This window comes from Petromyzon marinus, unplaced genomic scaffold (assembly GCF_048934315.1).
Source record: "Petromyzon marinus isolate PM22_M1 ecotype Great Lakes invasive population unplaced genomic scaffold, UKy_Petmar_22M1.pri1.0 PM_G_Scaffold_19, whole genome shotgun sequence".
Classification (NCBI taxonomy): Eukaryota; Metazoa; Chordata; class Hyperoartia; order Petromyzontiformes; family Petromyzontidae; genus Petromyzon; species Petromyzon marinus.
In genome coordinates, this window is record NW_027422750.1 from 1,619,139 (window position 1) to 1,644,331 (window position 25,193).

Here is a 25,193-nt window from a genome sequence, read left to right on the forward strand (position 1 = left end):
ACTTCCATGGTAAATCTGATGGCTGGGTGTATGGAATTGATGTGGTCGAAGAATTGGTCTAGAGCAGGCCGGCCATGTGGCCAGATGACAAAGGTGTCATCCACGTACCTCTTCCATAAGGTTGGGTGCAGAGTGACAGTCTGGATGGCGTCAGTCTCAAATTTCTCCATGAAAATGTTAGCTATAACCGGAGATAGGGGGGAGCCCATTGGGGTGCCCTCAGTTTGTTTGTAGAAAGTTCCATTCCAAGTGAAGTATGTATTGGTTAAACAGTGTCTCACCAGGGTGGGTACCTCAGTGTTTAGTCCTTGATGAACCAAGTCTTCAATGATTGCGATGGTGTCAGGTACAGGAACCTTGGTGAATAAGGAAACTACATCAAAACTGACAAGCAGGTCGTCTGGGGACAGGGAAATACCCTTGATTGTCGATACCAGGTGAGTAGAATTTTGTACCGCAGAGGTCGTTTTTCCAGTGAAAGGACGCAGGATTTCAGACATCGTGATAATTTTTTATTGTTTTATATATTTTTTATTATTTTATTGTTTCCCTTAAACGTGACTTTACCGAAAGAGCTAAGAATATAAACATGTAGCTGTGATAACCAAACACATCTCCTGCAAATAACTTTAAATTATGCTCGTGACAGATTCTATTAATCTTAATCATGGCATCCTGACGGCACCCGGTCAGGCATATCTGCACGGTCAGAAACAAAAACCAAGACAAATGTTCAATTACAGTACATCTAGCATATGATACAAGAACCATCTTGGTTGGGTAAGTCATACCAAATGTAATTTCTATATTCTTTGGGTCTTTCGGTAAAGCCACGTAGATAGAAAAAATAATGAAAATAAAAACAATATCACGTTTCCATCGCAACACAAGCGATCGTCTTGTGTTGCGAGTAAATTCCTTTTATTATACATGTAACATTTAGGAATTAGTTGTATAATAAAAAAAATGTCAAAAAAGAGATGTTAAAAACATATTATACGCACGTTTACTATAACATTATCTTCAAGTCTGCTTATAAAACAGCTTTCGTTATAAAAGTGGAAGGTTTTAATCAACAGTGTATACATGCTGCTGCCATCCTGTGGCTTACATTAACATGGATGCATGTTCTATACTAAACACACTTCTTATTCCTCCTATTCTTACCTGATATTATATTTGGTAAATGAAATTGGCCTCCGAGGCATTTACAGCGCTAATTATCTGAATATTTCTCAATTTATTGATGCAATGCACACGTAACAAGAGGATTACAGCTGTAAAACATTAAGATAGCATGGCTAGCGATAAAGCATCTCCCCAGCAATATTCTCCATCAATAAAACAAATTACGAGTTTGGTTGTTTAAACATTGCTTTTCAAGTGTATTAGGCTAATGGGGATTTAATCTTACCTTTTTGGGGAGCAAATCAGACCGTTGTCTTATATTTGTACATCACTTTATTAATTCACCACTGGATGAGGGCTTTCCACCATGTGAGTTGTGAGGATTATGGTGAGAGCAGGAGCATTAAGATGATAGAGCTGCCCACCATGAAGCATAACAGCAGCCTGCACTAAGCCGGTTTGTATGGTGGTCACCGATTGACGCACGATCCAGACTCAACCGTGCTGAGCTTCCGAGATCGCGTGAGATCGGACACATTCCTGGTGACTTGGTTAATTAACATTTAACCCAGTTGCACTCGATTTTTTGGGGGGATTTTTTAATGCTTTGTTTTACGTAACCCCCCACCCCCCCTTCTCTACTTTTCTAGAAGGAATTTTTTTTCAATTTTTTTGTTTTTTCTTCACGGCGCGCTCGTCAGTAAGGCCCCCCCCCCGTGCCTTGAGGCCCCCCCGTGCCTTGAGCCCCCCCCCCGTGCCGCGAGGCCCCCCCGTGCCTCGAGGCCCCCTCGTGCCTCAGGGCCCCCCCGTGCCTCGAGGCCCCCCCGTGCCTCGAGGCCCCCCCGTGCCTTGAACCGCAGCGCCTCCATCAGCTCGGAGCCGCGGAGCGTCCTGGCCGAGCGGGGATCGCACCGCAGCGTGGCGCGCAGCGCCAGCCATGCCGGGGCCTGGACGAGGCGGTGCGGACGCGGCCGGCGGCTTGAGTGGAGGAGGCTCATGGCGATGGGGGAGCGGTGCCGCCCCTGCTTGCCGCTGCTGCTTGCTGCCGCCGTGATCGCCGTGAGGGTAAGAACGGCGAAGCATAGTTCATAGTTCATAGTTTTATTTATGTTGGTATTGTCCTGTGAGCCATTCGGCTCTTGAATCGGGTGCAACCGCAACAAACAAAAAACATGAACAAGAAAAAATCTTAAAGTGACTTTGTGACTGTGCAAACAGAAAAATCCAGGGAAAAAAACATCAAAATATTCCTGAAATTGCACCGTACACCAACGCTGTGTGCAAAAATCCCAGTGGGATGCAAGTCAAATAACAACAACAACAACCACAAGACAACTAAGATTAAGGCCATCAGTCTAACTCCGTACTACAATAAACAAAAACATGGCCAAAACAAAAAAAACGTTTTCGAAATCACCAAAATAAAAGCCATGAATGCAATGTGGCTCCCTCCACTTGCCGGATTTCAGCCCCCTCACGCCTCGCTCCTCGCCTCACCTCCTCTCTCTCCTTGCCTCACCTCCTCTCTCTCGCCTCACCTCCTCTCTCTCGCCTCACCTCCTCTCTCGCTTCACCTCCTCTCTATCGCCTCACCTCCTCTTTCTCGCCTCACCTCCTCTTCCTCGCCTCACCTCCTCTCCCTCGCCTCACCTCCTCTCGCTCGCCTCACCTCCTCTCTCTCGCCTCAACTCCGCACCTCAAATCACTTTCTTCTCGTCACCTCACATCACCAAACTCCCCACCCCCACACAAGTAGGCACGTGACTGCCCCTCCCCCCCATCACGAGACCCGCCCACCCCCACCCGTAGGCACGTGACTGCCCCTCCCCCCATCACGAGACCCGCCGTCCCTTGGTGTGGACCAATCAGTTTCAAGGACAATGCATATATTATCATAGTATGTTTTTTGTTTGCATTTTGACTGCAGGTATTGTGGTTAATGCAGACATGAATCCTTGTAAAAAGGTTTCAGTTTTGTTGCCAGAAAAAAGGGGAAAAACCCTATTATTATATTTTGGTACTGGCAAAGGAGGTCTAAGGATGTAGATGCTCTACACACATGTTGAGCGCTCGGTTTACCGAACTGTTTCATCTCATCCACGCTCTGCATGCGCTAACCACAACAACTCCCTCTTTGCTTCTTTCTTCTTCCCTCGCTTGGAGAAGTCTCGTGGTATCAACGGCTGCCGCCACGATGACATCTTGTGTTTTGACACGATTGTGATTGGAGGGCGATGTTTAAGTGCTTACTCTTTTTTTTACATCTCAGGTGGCATGCGGTGAGAAATCCTACGGTGATTCCAAAAGTCGCATGTTTTTTTCTCCAAGCTCCACTAGGTGAGACAAATCGGTGCTTTAAACAACGGGCCCCAACCATCAGTGCAGTATTATCGTATTTAACGTTCTTATACAGTACCTGCCCCAGCGGTAGTGGGTTTTTTCCCCCGCTTGTTGTAAAGGTCCCGGGGTTAGAATCTAGCGGACTGCCCTGGATATTACTGCCGGGCAATGAACTGCTAAGTACGACACGCCGTCTGCTTCGAAGAGGATGCTAAAAGAGCCCGTGGCATTGTTTTAAGATGAGTTGGCCATTGCTTGCCGGAGTCAAATTTGCAAATGACAGTCCTGCACTATTGTACGCCGTATATTGAAAGGTTGAATTTCCTACGGGGGTAAGAAGTGAAACACTTTGTGACGGTGCTGTCGTACGAGTGCGTCACAGGGAGTTCATTGAGTCTTCAAACAGTGATTGTACTCGGTTGTCAAGAAATTGCCATCCGCCACAGTCGGTTCGTGACCTTGTGCAATGTGTGTCAATAGTGAGGAAGGGAATCAAGGCATAGTTTATACATTCCAAATGTTAGGATTTATCGTATTCTAGATCGGGTTATTGTCCTTCTTTCTATCGTCGTGAAGCATGTTTAAAGAATCCGTCCGCGTTGGTGTCCTATAAAAAAAATATTTAGGAAATTGCACGTGAGAGAAAATGGATCAGAACAACCCACCCTCCCATATTAAACATGAGCAACCCTCACAAGTCCAGTCATGAAGCTGGGTGTAATTACCAGCGAAGCGTCACAGTACGCAATTTGTAAATGTTGTGCATTTATCAATGGTATGGGTTTCTTGGGTTAGATCGCAAAAATGTAAATGTGTCGTTAAACCCGCCACCACCCGACACAGCCAACTAGTAAGGTTTGTCACGTAAACAGAACGTGCCAATTCGTTACTAGTACAGCACGCCGGTGTGTTGCAGAGCAAATCCACAACATTAACAATCTGAGTACGACGTTTCGCCAGTGTTCGCGACCAGCATCATCAGGCGACAGCCAGATTTGTTCTGTCCTCCTGTCTCCACAAATCTGGCTATCGCCTGATGATGCTGGTTGTAATTACTGGCGAAACGTCGTACTCAGTTTGTAAATGTTGTGGGTTTACTCCACGACACACCCGGTGTGCTGTGCAGGTAACGAGTTGGCATGTTCTGTTCAGATGTCATAGTTTTCATAGTTTCATAATTTCATTATTTGGTATAGCCCTGTGAGCCATTCGGCTCTTGAATCGGGTGCAACCGCAACAAACAAAAAACATGAACAAGAAAACATCTTGAAGTGACTTTGTGCATGTGCAAACAGAAAATCCAGGAAAAAACATCAAAATATTCCTGAAATAGCACTGCACACCAACGCTGTGTGCAAAAATCCCAGTGGGATGCAAGTCAAACAAAAACAAGAAAACTTAGATTAGGGCATCAGTCTAACTCCGTACTACAATAAACAAAAACATTACCAAACCCAAAAACTTTTATAAATCACCAAAATAAAGCCATAAATGCAATGTAACATTGATCATAGGAACTGTGACCGAATTTTTTACAATAAACTACATAAATAACATGTAACACCAAACCCTAGAGCCACAGCTATGTCGGGTGGTGGCGGGTTTAACCACACATTTATATTTGCGCGATATAACCCCCCCTCCAAAAAAACCTTACTAGTACAGCACGTCGATGTAACGGAGAGCAAATCCACAACATTTAAAATCTGAGCACGACGTTTCGCCAGTGATTACAACCAGCATCATCAGGCGGACAGCCAGATCCGTGCGTTTACTCTGCAACACACCGGTGGGGCTTAAGTATGAACTAATTGGCACGTCTTGTTTACGTGACAAACCTTACTAATTGGCTGTGTTGGGTGGTGGTGGGTTAACGACACATTTATGCGATCTAACCCAAACAAAAACCTTTCTACTGTATTCATAGCAATTGACGCCCCCTATTGGAGTGATGTAATTTTTGACCGATGTTTTCCTGGGTTAATAAGTATAGTGACTATAGTCTATATGGTGAATAATATGGCCTACTGTGAGGGTTATTTTAAATTGACGCACTAATTGTAATGCTGGTCGTTGTTGTTCGGCATTTTAGCGTACAACAAACGGAGGACGCTGAGGATGCTATGAAGAACTTTCTGAAAATATTTTGAGGGATTTTCTGAGTTGGTAAATTGATTTTGAAACGTCTGACTGAGGTGTTCTAGTAAAATTGCGTCACTTATATTCTTTACGGATGGTCTTCATCATAACAGTAATTTCCTTGCCTGCAACACAACTTGTATAAGTTAATGTTTTTTTTATAATGTAGTTTATCTAATAAAAACATTTCACGGTTGGTGTTGCATATCTAATCCTCTGATCGTATTACCAGTTTCAGTAAATGGTCGAGAGATGTAATGTTCCACAGTTGTGAAAATAAAGTCAAAGTTTCAAAATACTTTTGAGCGCCGAACGACGCCCCTGAAGGCGTTGAGCAAGCGGAAGGACAAAGAAAATCCTTCTGTGATAGCGGAGGCGTGGAGGGGGGACTGTGGACACAGGTCCTGTATGGGATGGAGTGTTTCTCCAGCGACCTAGGGGAAGAGATGACAAGCCACATGGTGGGAGACTGTTACGCAGATCTGAGAGAGGTCGCTGTTGTACAGCAGCAGCAGCAGCGGTAGCAGCTGCGGGGATTGACGGGAGGGTAGAACGCGTTGGAACCTGTGCCAGGCTAGGTGCAGGAGGTCACGGGACAGACCCAGCAGGTGACATTAGTTGACTCACCGAGATGACTGGCAGATGCACCACTGTGCCAGGCTAGGTGCAGGAGGTCACGGGACAGACCCAGCAGGTGGCATTAGTTGACTGACCGAGATGACTGGCAGATGCACCACTGTGCCAGGCTAGGTGCAGGAGGTCACGGGACAGACCCAGCAGGTGACATTAGTTGATTCTTTAGCACCCATGCAGAACTGCCATAAAGTGGCGGTGACGTGACCACAGCGCTTGTGCCAGGTTAGGTGCACTTAAAGTGCACACTTTGAGGCCACGTGAAGTATCGAAGGCTCTCTGCGAGCCGGTCACGGGACAGACTGACCGAGATGACTGGCTGTTTCACCACCTGTGCTCCCCATTGTGCCAACTCGTTGTATTTTATCCGCCCAGTGCAACGCTCGTTGTTGTGAGCGTCGCTTCTCCAACCACTGCTGTTGTTGGGAGGGCGACTGCCTCTACTGCCCAGTAGCGTTCTTCAGGAAACTCCTCCACAGAGGCTAATCTTGGCACCGCTGGTCGGCAAGTCCACTCAGCTCCAAATACTCCTGTGCCGCATCAGTCCATCCCTTCTCATAGTTTCATAGTTTCATTTATTTGGTATAGCCCTGTGAGCCATTCGGCTCTTGAATCGGGTGCAACGCAAACAAACAAACAAAAACATGAACAAGAAAACATCTTGAAATGACTTTGTGCATGTGCAAACAGAAAATCCAGGAAAAAAACATCAAAATAACCTGAAATAGCACCATACACCAACGCTGTGTGCAAAAATCCCATTGGGATGCAAGTCAAACAACAACAAGAAAACTAAGATTAAGGCCATCAGCCTAACTCCGTACTACAATAAACAAAAACATGGCCAAACCAAAAAACTTTTAGAAATCACCAAAATAAAGCCATAAATGCAATGTAACAGTGATCATAGAGTGACAGCTGGCTGCATGAGTCACTCCACAAACAACAGGAGCATCAGTCGGAGTATCAAATTTTTCAATGCACCTTTAAGATCAGCACACTAAATCACAAAACAGATAATACTTTGCAGCGGTCATCCGGAGGGAAACATTTTATTTTATTTTAGGCCACTGAATAGCAGTGGCAAGCTAGGGTGTACAACTCCTCTAGAGCAGTTTTGAGTGAAGATCTCATTGGTAGCGATTCAAGTTGCAGTTTATTGGCAATAGCATTCCAGACCCTGGGGGCATCAATAGCAAAGGCCCTTCCTCCGGTTTTTGTACGGCAATAGGGAATGTGAAGCCGGTAGATGAGCAAAGACCCGAGGTCAAAATTTGTTCAAATGTGTTATTTTAAACAGAGAGGAGATCTAGCACCAGGTAGTCTGCGGATAGTTTTGGGTTCTCCAGCTCATGGTGCGAACCCCTCGCGCACAACAGGGGGGGAATGGAGGGGAATGAGGAGGGAGGAGCCGGAAGTGAGGGGGGGCGGGGTCTGAAGTGAGGGGCGAGGGGGGGGGCAGAGGTGAGGGAGGTGACGGGGGGGAGAGGAGGGCCAGAAGCGAGGGGGGGAGGGGCATAAGTGAGGGGAGGGGCCAGGGGGAGGGTCCAAAGCGAGGACGAAGGAGGGGCCGGATGTGGGGGAGGGGCGGATGTGGAGGGGGTGAAGTGAGGGGGAGGGGCTGGAAGTGAGGGGGGGCAGAAAGATGGCGTCCTAGCCAGGTGCTGTCCCTGTCTCTCATCTCTCTGCGTCATCTCCCAGCTGCTCGGGACGTCTCCTGGGCTCCCGGGCGCTCCAACAGAGGTCTGACTCCACCACCCTTCCCTCTCTCTCTGCGCTGTCTCCCACGCAGCCGCTGCCGTCTTTGTCTCCCCTTTGCTGCTGTGGCCCCGGCCCCGAGATCTGTGTTTGTGTGCGTGCGAGCGGATGCCTAAACAGCTAGAGAAGAGATGGAGCGCTGTAGATGTAGATGCCACTGGTTCTTCATATTCTACAGATCTAGATGCCACTGGCTCTACACGTTCTGTAGATGTAGATGCCACTGGTTCTGCATGTTCTGCAGATCTAGACGCCACTGGTTCTTCATGTTCTGCAGATGTAAATGCTACTGGTTCTTCACGTTCTGCAGATCTAGATGCCACTGGTTCTACACGTTCTGCAGATCTAGACGCCACTGGTTCTTCGTGTTCTGCAGATGTAGATGCCACTAATTCTTCACGTTCTGCAGATGTAGGTGCCACTGGTTCTTCACGTTCTACAGATGTAGATGCCACTAGTTCTTCACGTTCTACAGATGTAGATGCCACTGGTTCTTCATGTTCTGCAGATCTAGATGCCACTGGTTCTTCATGTTCTGTAGATGTAGATGCCACTGGTTCTTCACGTTCTGCAGATGTAGATTTCACTAGTTCTTCACGTTCTGCAGATGTAGATGCCACTGGTTCTTCACGTTCAGTAGACGTAGATGCCACTCGTTCTTCACGTTCTGTAGATGTAGATGCCACTGGTTGTTCACATTCTGTAGATGTAAATGCCACTGTTTCTTCATGTTCTGCAGATGTAGATGCAACTGGTTCGTCATGTTCTGCAGATGTAGATTCCACTGGCTCTTCACGTTCTGTAGATGTAGATGCAACTGGTTCTTCACGTGCTGCAGATGTAGATGCAACTGGTTTTTTCAAGTTCTGCACATCTAGATGCCACTGGTTCTTCATGTTCTGCAGATCTAGATGCCACTGGTTCTACACGTTCTGCAGATCTAGACGCCACTGGTTCTTCGTGTTCTGCAGATGTAGATGCCACTAGTTCTTCACGTTCTGCAGATGTAGATGCCACTGGTTCTTCATGTTCTACAGATGTAGATGCCACTGGTTCTTCATTTTCTGCAGATCTAAATGCTACTGGTTCTTCATGTTCTGCAGATCTAGATGCCACTGGTTCTTCATGTTCTGTAGATGTAGATGCCACTGGTTCTTCACGTTCTGCAGATGTAGATGTCACTAGTTCTTCACGTTCTGCAGATGTAGATGCCACTGGTTCTTCACGTTCAGTAGACGTAGATGCCACTCGTTCTTCACGTTCTCTAGATGTAGATGCCACTGGTTGTTCACATTCTGAAGATGTAAATGCCACTGTTTCTTCATGTTCTGCAGATGTATATGCAACTGGTTCGTCATGTTCTGCAGATGTAGATTCCACTGGCTCTTCACGTTCTGTAGATGTAGATGCAACTGGTTCTTCACGTGCTGCAGATGTAGATGCCACTGATTCTTCATGTTCTGCAGATCTAGATGCTACTGGTTCTTCATGTTCTGCAGATCTAGGTGCCACTGGTTCTACACGTTCTGCAGATGTAGATGCCACTAGTTCTTCATGTTCTGTAGATGTCGATGCCACTGGTTCTTCACGTTCTGCAGATGTAGATGCCACTAGTTCTTCACGTTCTGCAGATGTAGATGCCACTGGTTCTTCACGTTCAGTAGATGTAGATGCCACTGGTTCTTCACGTTCTGCAGATGTAGATGCAACTGGTTCTTCACGTTCTGCAGATGTAGATTCCACTGGCTCTTCATGTTCTGTAGATGTAGATGCAACTGGTTCTTCACGTGCTGCAGATGTAGATGCCATTGATTCTTCATGTTCTGCACATCTAGATGCTACTGGTTCTTCATGTTCTGCAGATCTAGATGCCACTGGTTCTTCACGTTCTGCAGATGTAGATGCCGCTGATTCCTCATGTTCTGCAGATCTAAATGCTGCTGGTTCTTCATGTTCTGCAGATCTAGATGTCACTGGTTCTTCACGTTCTGCAGATGTAGATGTCACTAGTTCTTCACGTTCTGCAGATGTAGATGCAACTGGTTCTTCACGTTCTGCAGATGCAGATGCCACTGGTTCTTCACATTTAGTAGACGTAGATGCCACTGGTTCTTCACGTTCAGTAGATGTAGATGCCACTGGTTCTTCGCGTTCTGTAGATGTAAATGCCACTGGTTCTTCACATTCTGCAGATGTAGATGCAACTGGTTCTTCACGTTCTGCAGATGTAGATGCCACTGGCTCTTCACGTTCTCTAGATATAGATGCAACTGGTTCTTCACGTTCTGCAGATGGAGATGCCACTGATTCTTTACGTTCTGTAGATGTAGATGCCACTGGTTCTTTACGTTCTGCAGATGTAGATGCCACTGGTTCTTCGCATTCTGCAGATGTTGATGCAACTGGTTCTTCACGTTCTGTAGATGTAGATGCCACTGGTTCTTCACATTCTGCAGATGTAGATGCCACTGGTTTTTCAAGTTCGCAGATGTAGATGCCACTGATTGATAATTGTTTTTTTACCCTTTTATCTGGCAACAAAACTGACATCTTTTTTACAAGGAGTCATGTTTACATTGACCACAATACCTGCCGTCGGAACGCAAACAAAAAACAACTCTGATAATGTATGCACTGTCCTTGAAATTGATTGGTCCACACCTGAGACAACTTTCTTTAGAGCCTCGTCTCACATGGTGTTGGACCAGAAGACGCCAAAAGGCGCACAACTCAAAGACAATGCACCATCAGAGTATTTGAGCTCAGGGTAAGCATTTACACCATTGGAAACCTCATTTGCCAGTAACAAAATATGATAATTGTTTTTTTACCCTTTATTCTGGCAACAAAACTGACACCTTTTTTACAAGGAGTCATGTTTACATTGACCACAATGCCTGCGGTCGGAACGCAAACAAAAAACAACAACTCTAATAATGTATTGGTCCAACACCATGTGAGACGAGGCTCTAAAGAAACCTGTCTCAGGTGTGGACCAATCAATTTCAAGGACAGTGCATACATTATCAGAGTTGTTTTTTGTTTGCGTTCCGACCGCAGGCATTGTGGTCAATGTAAACATGACTGCTTGTAAAAAAGGTGTCAGTTTTGTTGCCAGATAAAAGGGTAAAAAAACAATTATCATATTTTGTTACTGGCAAATGAGGTTTCCAATGATGCCACTGATTCTTCACGTTCTGTAGATGTAGATTCCACTGGTTCTTCACGTTCTGCAGATGTAGATGCCACTGGTCTTTCACGTTCTGCAGATGTAGATGCCACTGGTTCTTCACGTTCTTCAGATGTAGATGCCACTGGTTCTTCACGTTCTGCAGATGTATATGCAACTGGTTCTTCACGTTCTGCAGATGTAGATGCCACTGGTTCATCATGTTCTGCAGATGTAGATGCCACTGGTTCTTCGTGTTCTGCAGATGTAGATGTAACTGGTTCTTCACGTTCTGCAGATGTAGATGCCACTGGTTCTTCACGTTCAGTAGACGTAGATACCACTTGTTCTTTGCGTTCTGCAGATGTAGATGCCACTGGTTCTTCACGTTCTGCATATGTAGATGTCACTGGTTCTTCGCATTCTGCAGACGATGATGCCACCGGTTCTTCACATTCTGCAGATGTAGATGCCATTGGTTCTTCACGTTCTACAGATGTAGATGCCACTGGTTCTTCACGTTCTGCAGATGTAGATGCCACTGGCTCTACATGTTCTGTAGATGTAGATGCAACTGGTTCTTCACGTTCTGCAGATGTAGATGCCACTGGTTCTTCACGTTCTGTAGATGTAGATGCAACTGGTTATTCACATTCTACAGATGTAGATGCCACTGGTTCATCATGTTCTGCAGATGTAGATGCCACTGGTTCTTCGTGTTCTGCAGATGTAGATGCCACTGGTTCTTCATGTTCTGCAGATTTAGATGCCACTGGTTCTTCACGTTCTGCAGGTGTATATGCCACTGGTTCTTTGCGCTCTGCAGATGTAGATGCCACTGGTTCTTCACGTTCTGCAGATGTAGATGTCACTGGTTCTTCGCGTTCTGCAGACGCAGATGCCACTGGTTCTTTGCGTTCTGTAGCTGTAGATGCCAATGGTTCTTCACTTTTTGTAGATGTAGATGCCACTGGTTCTTCACATTCTGCAGATGTAGATGCCATTGGTTCTTCACCTTCTACAGATGTAGATGCCACTGGTTCTTCACGTTCTGCAGATGTAGATGCCACTGGTTCTTCACGTTCTGGAGATGTAGATGCCATTGGTGCTTCACGTTCTGCAGATGTTGATGCCACTGGTTCTTCACGTTCTGTTGATGTAGATGCCACTGGTTCTTCCCGTTCTGCAGATGTAGATGCCACTGTTCATCATGTTCTGCAGATGTAGATGCCACTGGTTCTTCACGTTCTGCAGATGTAGATGCCATTGGTTCTTCACGTTCAGTAGACGTAGATGCCACTGGTTTTTCATGTTCTGCAGATGCCACTAGTTCTTCACGTTCTGCAGATGTAGATGGCACTGGTTCTTCACGTTCTGCAGATGTAGATGCCACTGGTTCTTCACGTTCTGCAGATGTAGATGCCACTGGTTCTTCACGTTCTGGAGATGTAGATGCCATTGGTGCTTCACGTTCTGCAGATGTTGATGCCACTGGTTCTTCACGTTCTGTTGATGTAGATGCCACTGGTTCTTCTCGTTCTGCAGATGTAGATGCCACTGTTCATCATGTTCTGCAGATGTAGATGCCACTGGTTCTTCACGTTCTGCAGATGTAGATGCCATTGGTTCTTCACGTTCAGTAGACGCCACTGGTTTTTCATGTTCTGCAGATGCCACTAGTTCTTCACGTTCTGCAGATGTAGATGGCACTGGTTCTTCATGTTCTGTAGATGTAGATGCAACTGGTTCTTCACGTTCTGCAGATGTACATGCCACTGGTTCTTTACGTTCTGTAGATGTAGATTCAACTGGTTCTTCACGTTCTGCAGATCTAGATGTCACTGGTTCTTCACGTTCTGCAGATGTAGATGTCACTAGTTCTTCACGTTCTGCAGATGTAGATGCAACTGGTTCTTCACGTTCTGCAGATGCAGATGCCACTGGTTCTTCACATTTAGTAGACGTAGATGCCACTGGTTCTTCACGTTCTGTAGATGCCACTGGTTCTTCACGTTCTGTAGATGTAGATGCCACTGGTTCTTCATGTTCTGTAGATGTAGATGCAACTGGTTATTCACGTTCTGCAGATGTAGATGCCGTTGGTTCTTCGTGTTCTGTAGATGTAGATGCCACTGGTTCTTCACGTTCTGTAGATGTAGATGCCACTGGTTCTTCACGTTCTGTAGATGTAGACGGCACTGGTTCTTCACGTTCTGCAGATGTAGATGCCACTGGTTCTTCACGTTCTGCAGATGTAGATGCCACTGGTTCTTCGCGTTCTGCAGATGTAGATGCCACTGGTTCTTCATGTTCTGCAGATCTAGATGCCACTGGTTCTACACGTTCTGCAGATCTAGACGCCACTGGTTCTTCTTGTTCTGCAGATGTAGATGCCACTGGTTCATCACGTTCTACAGATGTAGTTGCCAATGGTTCTTCACGTTCTGTCGATGTAGATGCCACCACTGCCATTTATTGTGCGTGGAGGTTGAACTTACGACTCTCATTCCAAACGGGCAACTGGACAAACCGGATAGATTTTTGTATTATCTCTAAAAGTCTTTAAGTTGAAGGTTTGTAAGTAGAGTAGTGCATGTACAAACTCGTGTGAACATTTCCCCGCAGCGGCGTCTCTGCATCTGACCGGCGGCCACGATGAGCTGGGGCTACCTCACGCAGCTGCTGGAGAAGGTTGATCGGCACTCCACCTTCCTGAGCAAGCTGTGGATCACCACCTTCCTCATCTTTCGCATCGTTCTCACGACGGTCGCCGGCGAGTCCATCTACTACGACGAGCAGGGCAGCTTCACGTGCAACACGGCGCAGCCCGGCTGCGAGAACGTCTGCTACGACAGCTTCGCACCGCTCTCCCACGTCCGCTTCTGGGTGTTCCAGAGCATCGCGGTCGCCACGCCCACCATCCTGTACCTCGGCTTTGCAGTGCATCGCATCACCAGGTACGGAGGTCCCCGGAGGGAGTTTTCACAGCGGGGGAGCTACGGTGGAAATTTGAATGGCTGCCCGCAGTTGGAAATGTTTTAATTTGTTTTTTAATTAGGCTGCGCCGTCGATTTGGTCACGAGTTTGAACGGTGAAAGGGCCGGCAAGGTTTCCCCTTGACTTAGGAATGGAGTTCCGTTCCCGAGCCCCCCCGTCGGTACGTCCGAACGGCTAGTTTACTTCAGGAGAGCGAATCTGCGCTGTGTTTAAACACGCACACGGTCAGCGTCGTGAAATACGCTGCGGTTCAACAGCAAAAAGGGAAGCATTGTTAAACTCTTCAACAGTAAGAAATATAATACATCTGCATGCGATATTATAATTGCGTAGTGTATCTATATTTATTATAGGGAATTTTGTGAATATGTGTGTCTGTTCGAAATGTTTAGCGTACTTCCCGACATGCAACACACTTGAAATTTGCCATGTGGGTACTTTCCAGACTGTACACCATGCAAACATAAAAATACACTTTTTTTGGGGGGGGGGGGGGATGACGATGAAGTGTGACGAGAATCGATATCTGGTGAGCTTTTGTGGTATCGAGTAATTGGGAATAGGCCGATTCTAAAGAAATCTACAACCTTCGATTCCTTTGCGCGATCTAAAGAATCGAATCTTGGCACGCGAGCGTACGTTTTTTTTCCGCCGCGCGTTGGGTTTTATTTAAATTTTTATGAATGAGGTAACGATCATCGTTTATTTTTTTATTTGTATATGTTATGTTTTTAAGTTTTGATAAGTTTTTCAATATTTTTTTCCCCCGGGCAACGCCGGGTGCTTCCCGCTAGTAGTAAATAAAGCGTAAAATAAAGGAAGGTAAATATTTTCACTTACCTCGAGTCCCGATGCTGGCTTGCTTGTAGCGCACAGACATCCACAACAACAACCGCCATTTGCCACTAAGCGGTGGTGACGTCACCACGGTGCTTGTGCCAGGCTACGTGCACGGTAAGGCCACGCACACACAGACACACGCGGACGCGCACGGGGCCACATGCGCACAAAGACAAAAATCCCCCATGTAGCCTTCACAGGCTGTCGGGATAAGCGCTGCTCGTGAGCGGCGCCTCAAAGCACACGAGGGGGGTCTATGGCCAAAGCCACGCCGGGCTGCATTTTTCTCCCCAGTTGGCAAAGTTTTTACAAATCGCATCAGCTACTCATTCGAGGCTGAGTCGACCTAGGGTAGGCCCAGGACCGATTCAGATCATTGCCACCGGCACGGACACTTTAAGTGGTCTCTCAGAGGCGACGATCAGAAGTGAAAGTGGAATCCCGGACAGCCTCGTAGCTGTCGCTGTTCGTCGTAATGTCGCGTTTCATAGCGAGCGCATATTTCCATTTGCTCGCGACGTTTCACACCGAGGGGTGAAACTTAAACGCCGCCGCTCTCTGTCGTGGTAGGATCGAGTACAAGCGAGACGAACAAACCAAGCGAGCCAAGCGAGCCGGCGGCCCCGACCGCGTGGTTGAATGCACGGAGAAAGAGGAGGAGGAGGTGGAGGAGGTGGAGGGTGAAGAAGATGGCAAGGGGAAGCAGCACAACGAGCGGTGGTGGATCAAGACGGACGGCCTGATGGTGGCCTACACCCTCCAGCTGCTGGCGCGCACGCTGGCCGAGGTTGGCTTCCTGGTGGGGCAGTACCTGATGTATGGCTTGGAGGTGGCCCCGCGCTTCAAGTGCGTCCGTGACCTCTGCCCGAATAGCGTCGACTGCTTTGTGTCGCGCCCCACGGAGAAGACCGTCTTCCTTCTGGTCATGTACGCAGTCGCCGGTCTCAGCCTCCTGCTCCAACTGTCCGAGATTGCCTACCTGGGGCTGGGCGCCATCCACGACTCGCTGAGCGGGAGGCACCGGCCACGGAGCAGGTGGGGGGCCTCGCCGGCGCGGTTGGCATTGCGTCACGTAAACTAAACGTGCCGGGTCGCTACCGGCTCGACACTCGCCGGCTGTGTGTCAGAGAGTGACCCCAACTACGCCGACAATTCGAGTTTCCGTGCCGTTTCGCCGATGATGACAACAGCAAAAAACATCATGGGACCTCCCTTGCCAGTAACAAAATATAAGAATATGTTTGACCCTTTTCTAGAAATAAAACAGCTGTGTGAACATGATAACACCAAACGTAAACCTCTTGCAAGGAATCATCTCACTGCATTGGCCACACACACGGTACTTGTAATGAACATGCAAACAGAAAAAAACATGCTCTGGTAGTCTACGAGATGATGATGATGATGCATTGTCTTTGAAACTGATTGTTCCACACCAGAGACAGCTTTCTTTAGAGCCTCGTGTGTCTCACCCCGAGCTGTCAATGTCTTCGTAGTGGCATTGTCCTCTCATCTAACACTGTTTGAGACTAGGCTCTAAACAAAGCTGTCTCTTATTTTTGGTTCTTTCGCTAAAGTCACGTGGAAGGGAAATAATATTGGTTCCGTCAGCTCCCCAACCGCTATATATATAGATGATGTGTGTAGTTTATAGTGTAGTGTATGTGTTGATAGCTATGTATAGAGATGTTGTGTGTAGTTTATAGTGTAGTGTATAGTGTAGTGTATGTGTTGATAACTATGTATATAGATTTTGATTTAAAGCTTTCGTGACTGCAGTAATTCATCTTCTTAGTTTTTTCGGTAAAGTCACGTTGAAGAGAAACAACAAAATAACAAAATATATATAAAACAATAAAAAATTCTCACGACGTTTCGACCATAACTCAAACGGTCATCATCAGGTGTGTCGGTTTGCATAAATTTATTTTGAAAACGGCATATTTATTTATATATATATAAATAACGTTTGCGTCACGCGCAACGATTGGCAGTTTGCCCAGGACTAGTCCATCTATTTTTTGAAAAGAGGAGGGGCGAGACGAAATTTGTTTTTATGTATGCTGTCTGAAAGCCACTGTAAGCGTGAACAATCAATCAAGAACTGAAATGATTTATCAAATCTTTCCAATGATTGCTAAGATAGAATCCATCTTCTCGGTTGAAATTGTCTCTGTGCTTGTATATGTGGATAGCCTCATGAACGAATCTCTCATGGAAGCCAGATGGCTTACAAAGAACCTCCGTCTTGGAAAAGTCAATGGCATGTGAGCCTACTGAATTAGAACAATGATCTGCTACGGCCGAGGTGTTGGTCCTACCGTGTTTAAGGTCTGCTTTATGTTCACGAATGCGGTCCGAGATATGGCGTTTGGTTTCTCCAATGTAACTACTACCACAGAGGCAACTTAGTTTGTAGACACCAGGGTATTGTATGTCCGGAATCACATCTTTTACAGACGGAACCAGATCACGGATTTTATGTAATGTGTTGAAACGGACCTGGATCTTGTGTTTATTCAAGATTTTAGAGATCTTTTTTGTGATCCCCGCAATGTAGGGTAAAGTGGTGGTTTTGAAAGGCTCCTCAAGAGGGTCCTTCATGGTTTGAGTGATAGCTTTGCGGATTGTATAGTCGGAGTAACCATTAGCCTTAAGAACTTGGTGTACGTGCTTGAGTTCACTGACTATGTGTTCCTGGTCGGATATGCATTGGGCTCTATGGTACAGAGTCTTGATGAGAGAATTCTTCTGTGATGGATGGTGGTGGGAATCCGGTTTTATTGTTTTATATATATTTTATTATTTTATTGTTTCCCTTCAACGTGACTTTACCGAAAGAGCTAAGAATATGTATATAGATGTTGTGTGCACTATACACTGCACTATACACTGCACTATACACTACACTATACACTGCACTATACACTGCACTATACACTACACTATACACTACAATACACTGCACTATACACTGCACTATGCACTGCACTATCCACCGCACTATGCACTGCACTATACACTACACTATACACTGCACTATACACTACACTATACACTGCACTATTCACTACACTATACACTGCACTATACACTGCGCTATACACTACACTATACACTACACTATACACTACACTACACACTACAGTACACTATAAACTACACTATACACTACTATCCACTGCACTATACACTACACTATGCACTGCACTATACACTACACTATACACTACACTATACACTACACTACACACTACAGTACACTATACACTACACTATACACTACTATCCACTGCACTATACACTACATTATACACTGCACTATACACTACACTATACACTGCACTATACACTGCACTATACACTACACTATACACTGCACTATACACTACTATACACTACGCTATACACTACACTATACACTACACTATACACTACTATACACTACACTATACACTGCACTTTATACTACTATACATTACACTATACACTGCACTTTATACTACACTATACACTGCACTATACATGCGATATAACCAAAAAAGCCTCTATCATGGAGAGTGTATATATATTTTTTGTTAATGAAAATACTCTTATTGAAATTCGACTCGTTTCTAGGGTGGCAGATGCCGGCGAGCCGGAGTCCACGGCGGGGCCCAGAGCGACGTCACCATCGGAATTGTGGCAGCTCCGTGACGAGGTGCAGGAGCTTCAGACGGAGCTGGGGGCGACGCCGAGGGCCCACCAGGAGCCCCCCGAGCAGGCCGCTGGCGGCGCCTCCCACGGCGTGGACGCGCCCCACAACCTGCACGTCTTGATTTAGCGGGATGGTTTTACTCTCGGGCGTAGTTATCGCTCAAATCGCTTTTTGCCATCCCACGTTCCATTTACTCGGCCCCCCAATGCCCCGCCGCCGTTTTGATCGTCTCGACTTTGGAGGTTTTCTTGACATTCTTCCGTCAAGATTCAATCGGAGGCGACCGTTTGCGCTTTTAAGATTCGAGCGGCAGAGCGCGGGCACCCCGCTAACGCGCTCGCGACGGCACGGGGGGCACGCCAGCACCCAGCCTCGTGGCTCGGGGGATTCGGCGCTGGGTTTGTAACCCAGAGCGTTGAGAGTTCAAATCTCCTTAGAACGCGTTTTGTGTGGCATTGTGGCTTTCGCATTCGGCCAACGTATAAATGCACGAGTCGGGGGGGGGGAATGTTTGCGTGAGTGTTTAATCAATATGGAGGTGTGTTTTGATTAAAGCAACCCAAATATTTTTGTTACTTTAGCTTACTTCTTAATTTGCGTGAGTTTCTGTTTTCATTGTTTTGTTAAACTTCCTCGTTCATCGGTGGATAAGAGGGCCTGAGTTTAGCGGGCACGTCGTTATTATACCGTAACAGCCTGCTCCGATTTATATTTTGTCAAACCAAAAGGCGTTTAAGATGCTGGCTATGCGGTTTGTGAACAGCTGTGGCCAAATCTGAACGGCAGGTGACACAGTTCATAATAAAGGTTTTTGGGTTAGATCGCGTTTATTTATAAATGTGTCGTAACCCTCCACCACCCGACACAGCCAATCAGCAAAAAAAGTGTCACGTTGACAAAAGACAAATAATTCACTACTTCAGCCCACCGGTGTGTTGAAGAGTTAATCCACATTTACAGTTTGAGTACGACGTTTCGCTGGTAAATACATCCAGCATCATCAAGCAATTCGCCAGAATGGTAAAGCCCTCGCTTGCTCCCGGTTTTTATATAGAGCAGCAGGGTGACGTCATCACTTAACTCATATCAGGTGCATTGATTAGAGGCGGAGGGGGGGTATTGTAATTATATAATCGATTAGTAATCAGTCATTGGTTATGATTAGTAATGAGTTGTAGATTAGTAATTCTTTAAATGTAATGTGTATTTAATAATACGCTTCCAGGCCGCACTAAGCCGGTAGCTGTCAGAGCGATTAAAGTTATTCTTGTTCCTCTCAATTTCAATGGATTCTATAATTAGTCTTTGCCAGTAATAATTCGTTTTACACACCACTGCAACATTGTCAAAATCAATTGAGTGTCCTTGTTGACAAGCATGTTCTGCCACTGCTGACAGTTGTGTTTGAGATAATTTAATATTTCTCTGATGTTCTTTTAGTCTTACGCTGATGTTACGTCCCGTCTGCCCAATGTAGCAGCTGCCACATGAACAATTAATCCGATATACACCTTCTGTTGATAGTTCAGGTAATGCATCTTTAGTGCAAGATACTAGTTTTTGAATTTTGTGTACTGTACCAAATCTTACTGTAATGTTTTGCTTTTGCAGAACACGGGCTAATTTGGCAATATTATGAATAATATTGGTCGCGAAAGCCTACGTGTTAAACTGAGGTGACACAGTGTTCATGTGGCAGCTGCTACATTGGGCAGACGGGACGTAACATCAGCGTAAGACTAAAAGAACAGAGAAATATTAAATTATCTCAAACACAACTGTCGGCAGTGGCAGAACATGCTTGTCAACAAGGACACTCAATTGATTTTGACAATGTTGCAGTGGTGTGTAAAACGAATTATTACTGGCAAAGACTAATTAGAGAATCCATTGAAATTGAGAGGAACAAGAATAACTTTAATCGCTCTGACATCTACCGGCTTAGTGCGGCCTGGAAGCGTATTATTAAATAATACACATTACATTTAAAGAATTACTAATCTACAACTCATTACTAATCATAACCAATGACTGATTACTAATCGATTATATAATTACAATACCCCCCCCTCCGCCTCTAATCAATGCACCTGATATGAGTTAAGTGATGACGTCACCCTGCTGCTCTATATAAAAACCGGGAGCAAGCGAGGGCTTTACCATTCTGGCGAATTGCTTGATGATGCTGGATGTATTTACCAGCGAAACGTCGTACTCAAACTGTAAATGTGGATTAACTCTTCAACACACCGGTGGGCTGAAGTAGTGAATTATTTGTCTTTTGTCAACGTGACACTTTTTTTTGCTGATTGGCCGTGTCGGGTGGTGGAGGGTTACGACACATTTATAAATAAACGCGATCTAACCCAAAAACCTTTATTATGAATAATATTGGTCGCGAAAGCCTACGTCTTAAACTGAGGTGACACAGTGTTGTATGTATTGTTTTTCAGAAAAATATTCAATAAAATTGGGAAATGTAAATTATTATTGTGTATTTCATGTTAATTGATGCTAATTGAGTAAGTTTAATGTGATCAATCGCACACACCCACTAAACACACGCACACCCCCACTAAACACAGACACGTAGGTAAAATAAAATAAATGAAAACTAAATTAAATCACGACGTTTCGGAGGCAACACAAGCTTCCGTCTTCAGATGGAAACCGTCAGCAAAATTGCTTTGATAGCAGGCTACAGTCTACATTAGTGGTTTATTATTTTAGTTTATGATAGACAACAACAACCGCCATTGGTCACTAAGTGGTGATGACGTCACCACGACGCTTGTGCCAGGCTATGTGCACCTTGAGGCCAAGTGAAGTGTCGAATGCCCGCTGGCATGTCACGGGGCATACCCAGGTGCCACTGGTCGACTGACTGAGATGACTGAGATGACTGGCTGATGCACCACCTGTGCCCCCTACTGTGCCAACTTGCTGTGCTTTAGACAGACACACAGACATACAGGACAGGCGGACAGACACAGATAAGAGGAACACAGAGACAGAAAGATAGAGAGACAGAGACACAGGCAGAGAGAGACACAGAGGCAAACAGAGATACAGACGTACAGAGAGATGTTGAATCGAACACATTTAACTCGCTCCATTGAAAGAGATTCCTTGATCTTTGCCCATCCCCGAAAGTCGTTCTAGTTTCTATTTATTTCATTGTGTGTGGTGTGTACGTGTAAGCAATGTGGGATATCGATGTACATGGATATGAACAATATCAGCAGACAAGACGTCTTTCATACTCTTTGGTTCTTTCAGTAAAGTCACGTAGGTAGAAAAAATTAAATAATAAAAAAAGAAATCACGATGTTTCGATCACAACACGAGCAGTCATCCTCAGGAGAAACATCCAGACATTGTCGCGGCAGAAGTCACGTGAGTTACAGAACGTGACAAAGGTGCTCCCCCCCCCCCCCCCCCCCCCGTGGCTCACCCCGCTCAGCTGAGCATTGTTTTAATGCGGTGGGCTCACGTGAAATGTATTTCTGTAAAAGGAAGGTACTTTGAAAACCCACTGGCTTTACTCTTTTACAGTGAGGGAAAAAAGTATTTCATCCCCTGCTCATTTTGTACGTTTGCCCACTGACAAAGAAATGATCAGTATATAATTTTAATGGTAGGTTTATTTGAACAGTGAGAGACAGAATAACAATAAAATCCGGAAAAAGGCATGTCAAAAATGTTATAAATTAATTTGCATTTTAATGAGGGAAATAAGTATTTGACCCCTCTGCAAAACATGACTTAGTACTTGGTGGCAAAACCGTTGTTGGCAATTACAGAGGTCAGACGTTTATTGTAGTTGGCCACCAGGTTTGCACACATCTCAGGAGGGATTTTGTCCCACTCCTCTTTGCAGATCTCCAAGTCCTTAAGGTTTCGAGGCTGACGTTTGGCAACTCAATCTTCAGCTCTCTCCACAGATTTTCTATGGGATGAAGGTCTGGAGACTGGCTAGGCCACTCCAGAACCTTAATGTGCTTCTTCTTGAGCCACTCCTTTGTTGCCTTGGCCGTGTTTTTTGGGTCATTGTCATGCTGGAATACCCATCCACGACCCATTTTAAATGCCCTGGCTGAGGGAAGGAGGCTCTCACCCAAGATTTGACGGTACATGGCCCCGTCCATCGTCCCTTTGATGCGGTGAAGTTGTCCTGTCCCCTTAGCAGAAAAAAACACCCCCAAAGCATAATGTTTCCACCTCCATGTTTGACGGTGGGGATGGTGTTCTTCTTGGGGTCATAGCATTCCTCCTCCTCCAAACACGGCGAGTTGAGTTGATGCCAAAGAGCTCAATTTTGGTCTCATCTGACCACAACACTTTCACTCAGTTGTCCTCTGAATCATTCAGATGTTCATTGGCAAACTTCAGACGGGCATGTATATGTGCTTTCTTGAGCAGGGGGACCTTGCGGGCGCTGCAGGATTTCAGTCCTTCACGGCATAGTGTGTTACCAATTGTTTTCTTGGTGACTATGGTCCCAGCTGCTTTGAGATCATTGACAAGATCCTCCCGTGTAGTTCTGGGCTGATTCCTCAGCGTTCTAATGATCATTGCAACTCCACGAGGTGAGATCTTGCATGGAGCCCCAGGCCGAGGGAGATTGACAGTTCTTTTGTGTTTCTTCCATTTGCGAATAATCACACCAACTGTTGTCACCTTCTCACCAAGCTGCTTGGCAATGGTCTTGTAGCCCATTCCAGCCTTGTGTAGGTCTACAATCTTGTCCCTGACATCCTTGGAGAGCTCTTTGGTCTTGGCTATGGTGGAGAGTTTGGAATCTGATTGATTGATTACTTCTGTGGACAGATGTCTTTTATGTATACAGGTAACAAGCTGAGATTAGGAGCACCCCCTTTAAGAGTGTGCTCCTAATCTCAGCTCGTTACCTGTATAAAAGACACCTGGGAGCCAGAAATCTTTCTGATTGAGAGGGGGTCAAATACGTATTTCCCTCATTAAAATGTAAATCAATTTATAACATTTTTGACATGCGTTTTTCTGGATTTTGTTGTTGCTATTGTCTCTCACTGTTCAAATAAACCTACCATTAAAATTATAGACTGATCATTTTTTTGTCAGTGGGCAAACGTACAAAATCAGCAGGGGATCAAATGTTTTTTTCCCTCACTGTATATAAGTGTTGTGTCCTTAACTAACCACATGGGGACATCTGGTTGAGGCAACACATTTATTATAACTCTTTCGAACTCGGCTCTACACACTACTGAAACACGAAGGGGTACGTCCCCTTCCACCCGATCGCCTACGGGAGTGACAGACTCCCTTCTATCGCAGCCTGCACAATCCGGGCTCTGCTACCCACGGGTCCCTTAGCCCGGCGTTAAGGGAAGACTGGACGACCTGTCCTAGCCAGGGTACGGGAGCTCACCTCTGGTCTGCTACAACCTGGCTCTGGCTAGAGCCTGGGAAGGGTCCCAGGGTGTCCGAGCCACCTCTGGTCCGCTACAACCCGGCTCTAACAAGAGCCTCGGTTGAGGGTCCCCGGGTGCCGGTCCAGTCTTCAGGTCTTCGGATGTCTTCAGGCTTGAGTTAGTGAACACTGCCTCGGCCCGTCCAGAGGGCCGGCCTTTTATCCCCAGGTCGGGGTCACCCCTCCCCTCCTGAACCTTCTGAAAGGTCTTAAGGGGCCTTAGGGACGGGTGGGGGGTCAGGGGTGTCAGTCTCCGATCACGGGGGGGTGGGGCGGGGGTTTAACCTTTGGTCGACCCCTACGCACCGCGCTCTCTCTCGGCTGCCCCGTTGACCCGTGAATGTGGTGGCAGGTCAGCTTACAGTGCCTTGTTATGGCGCTTATGCACAACTTCGTGATGAACACTGCACGTTCCGTCATTTTCATGCATGGGGTGCTGCAAACCTACGCGCCCCCTGCATGAACGACGGAGGCGCAGGGACAGACGTTCAATCGTGTTGAAATCGATCTGCAGACGACGGTCTTCTCGCACGGCAAGCTTTGTGTCGCCTCATCTCGATCCCGCGATCCCAACCAGGTGAAAATCCGCATCGAACCGAACCCCTAGCAAGGCCATCTACTTAACGACGAGAGAAAATTCACACGAAATATCGTTTTCAATAAGCGTTTAATGAAGAAATACAATTATATCATTCAAAACATAATACAATTCAAAGCTGTTTCATTTTCAAACTTCAAAACGGAGCATCGGGAGCTTGCGTGGATGTGTCGTTCTTGTGCATTTTTTTTCGTGACTTTCCTGGCCCAAGGCCACAAATGGTAGTGAGGGGCACCGCAGGCGGTCAGGCTTGCTTCAACCCTTGGTTGTGAACATCCAGACGTTAATCAACAAGGAGCATTTCTAGTCCTAGTTCGACAAAATCTACGTCAACACGTAATACAATACTACAATTTGTATTGTAGAGAATGAATCTCCTCTACGTGTAACCTTTGAGTGGTATGCCATGTAACTGATTAATGATCCGAGTGTGCTCCCT

The 25,193-nt window shown here is 46.0% G+C and overlaps 1 protein-coding gene and 1 long non-coding RNA gene across 2 annotated transcripts; both read left to right on the forward strand.

Annotated features, from left to right (window-relative positions):
- The first annotated feature begins 335 nt into the window (after nucleotides 1-335).
- LOC142912151 (uncharacterized) lies at nucleotides 336-5,888 on the forward strand. Its single transcript, XR_012933932.1, has 3 exons — nucleotides 336-2,193; nucleotides 3,398-3,465; nucleotides 5,561-5,888. It is a non-coding gene; the product is annotated as an uncharacterized LOC142912151 (long non-coding RNA).
- A 1,989-nt stretch (nucleotides 5,889-7,877) lies between these two features.
- LOC116938302 (gap junction gamma-1 protein-like) lies at nucleotides 7,878-21,188 on the forward strand. Its single transcript, XM_076060404.1, has 4 exons — nucleotides 7,878-7,983; nucleotides 13,793-14,124; nucleotides 15,575-16,039; nucleotides 18,623-21,188. The coding sequence occupies exons 2-4, from the start codon at nucleotides 13,823-13,825 to the stop codon at nucleotides 18,825-18,827; spliced, it is 972 nt and encodes a 323-aa protein (XP_075916519.1). The 5' UTR covers nucleotides 7,878-7,983; nucleotides 13,793-13,822; the 3' UTR covers nucleotides 18,828-21,188.
- Nucleotides 21,189-25,193: the final 4,005 nt, after the last annotated feature.

Bases quoted from the DNA above. Each gene is read 5' to 3' on its own strand.
- LOC116938302 (XM_076060404.1), top strand. From the start codon at position 13,823: ATGAGCTGGGGCTACCTCACGCAGCTGCTGGAGAAGGTTGATCGGCAC. The intron at 14,125-15,574 runs GTACGGAGGTCC...CTGTCGTGGTAG, and splicing joins GCAGTGCATCGCATCACCAG to GATCGAGTACAAGCGAGACG. The intron at 16,040-18,622 runs GTGGGGGGCCTC...ACTCGTTTCTAG, and splicing joins AGGCACCGGCCACGGAGCAG to GGTGGCAGATGCCGGCGAGC.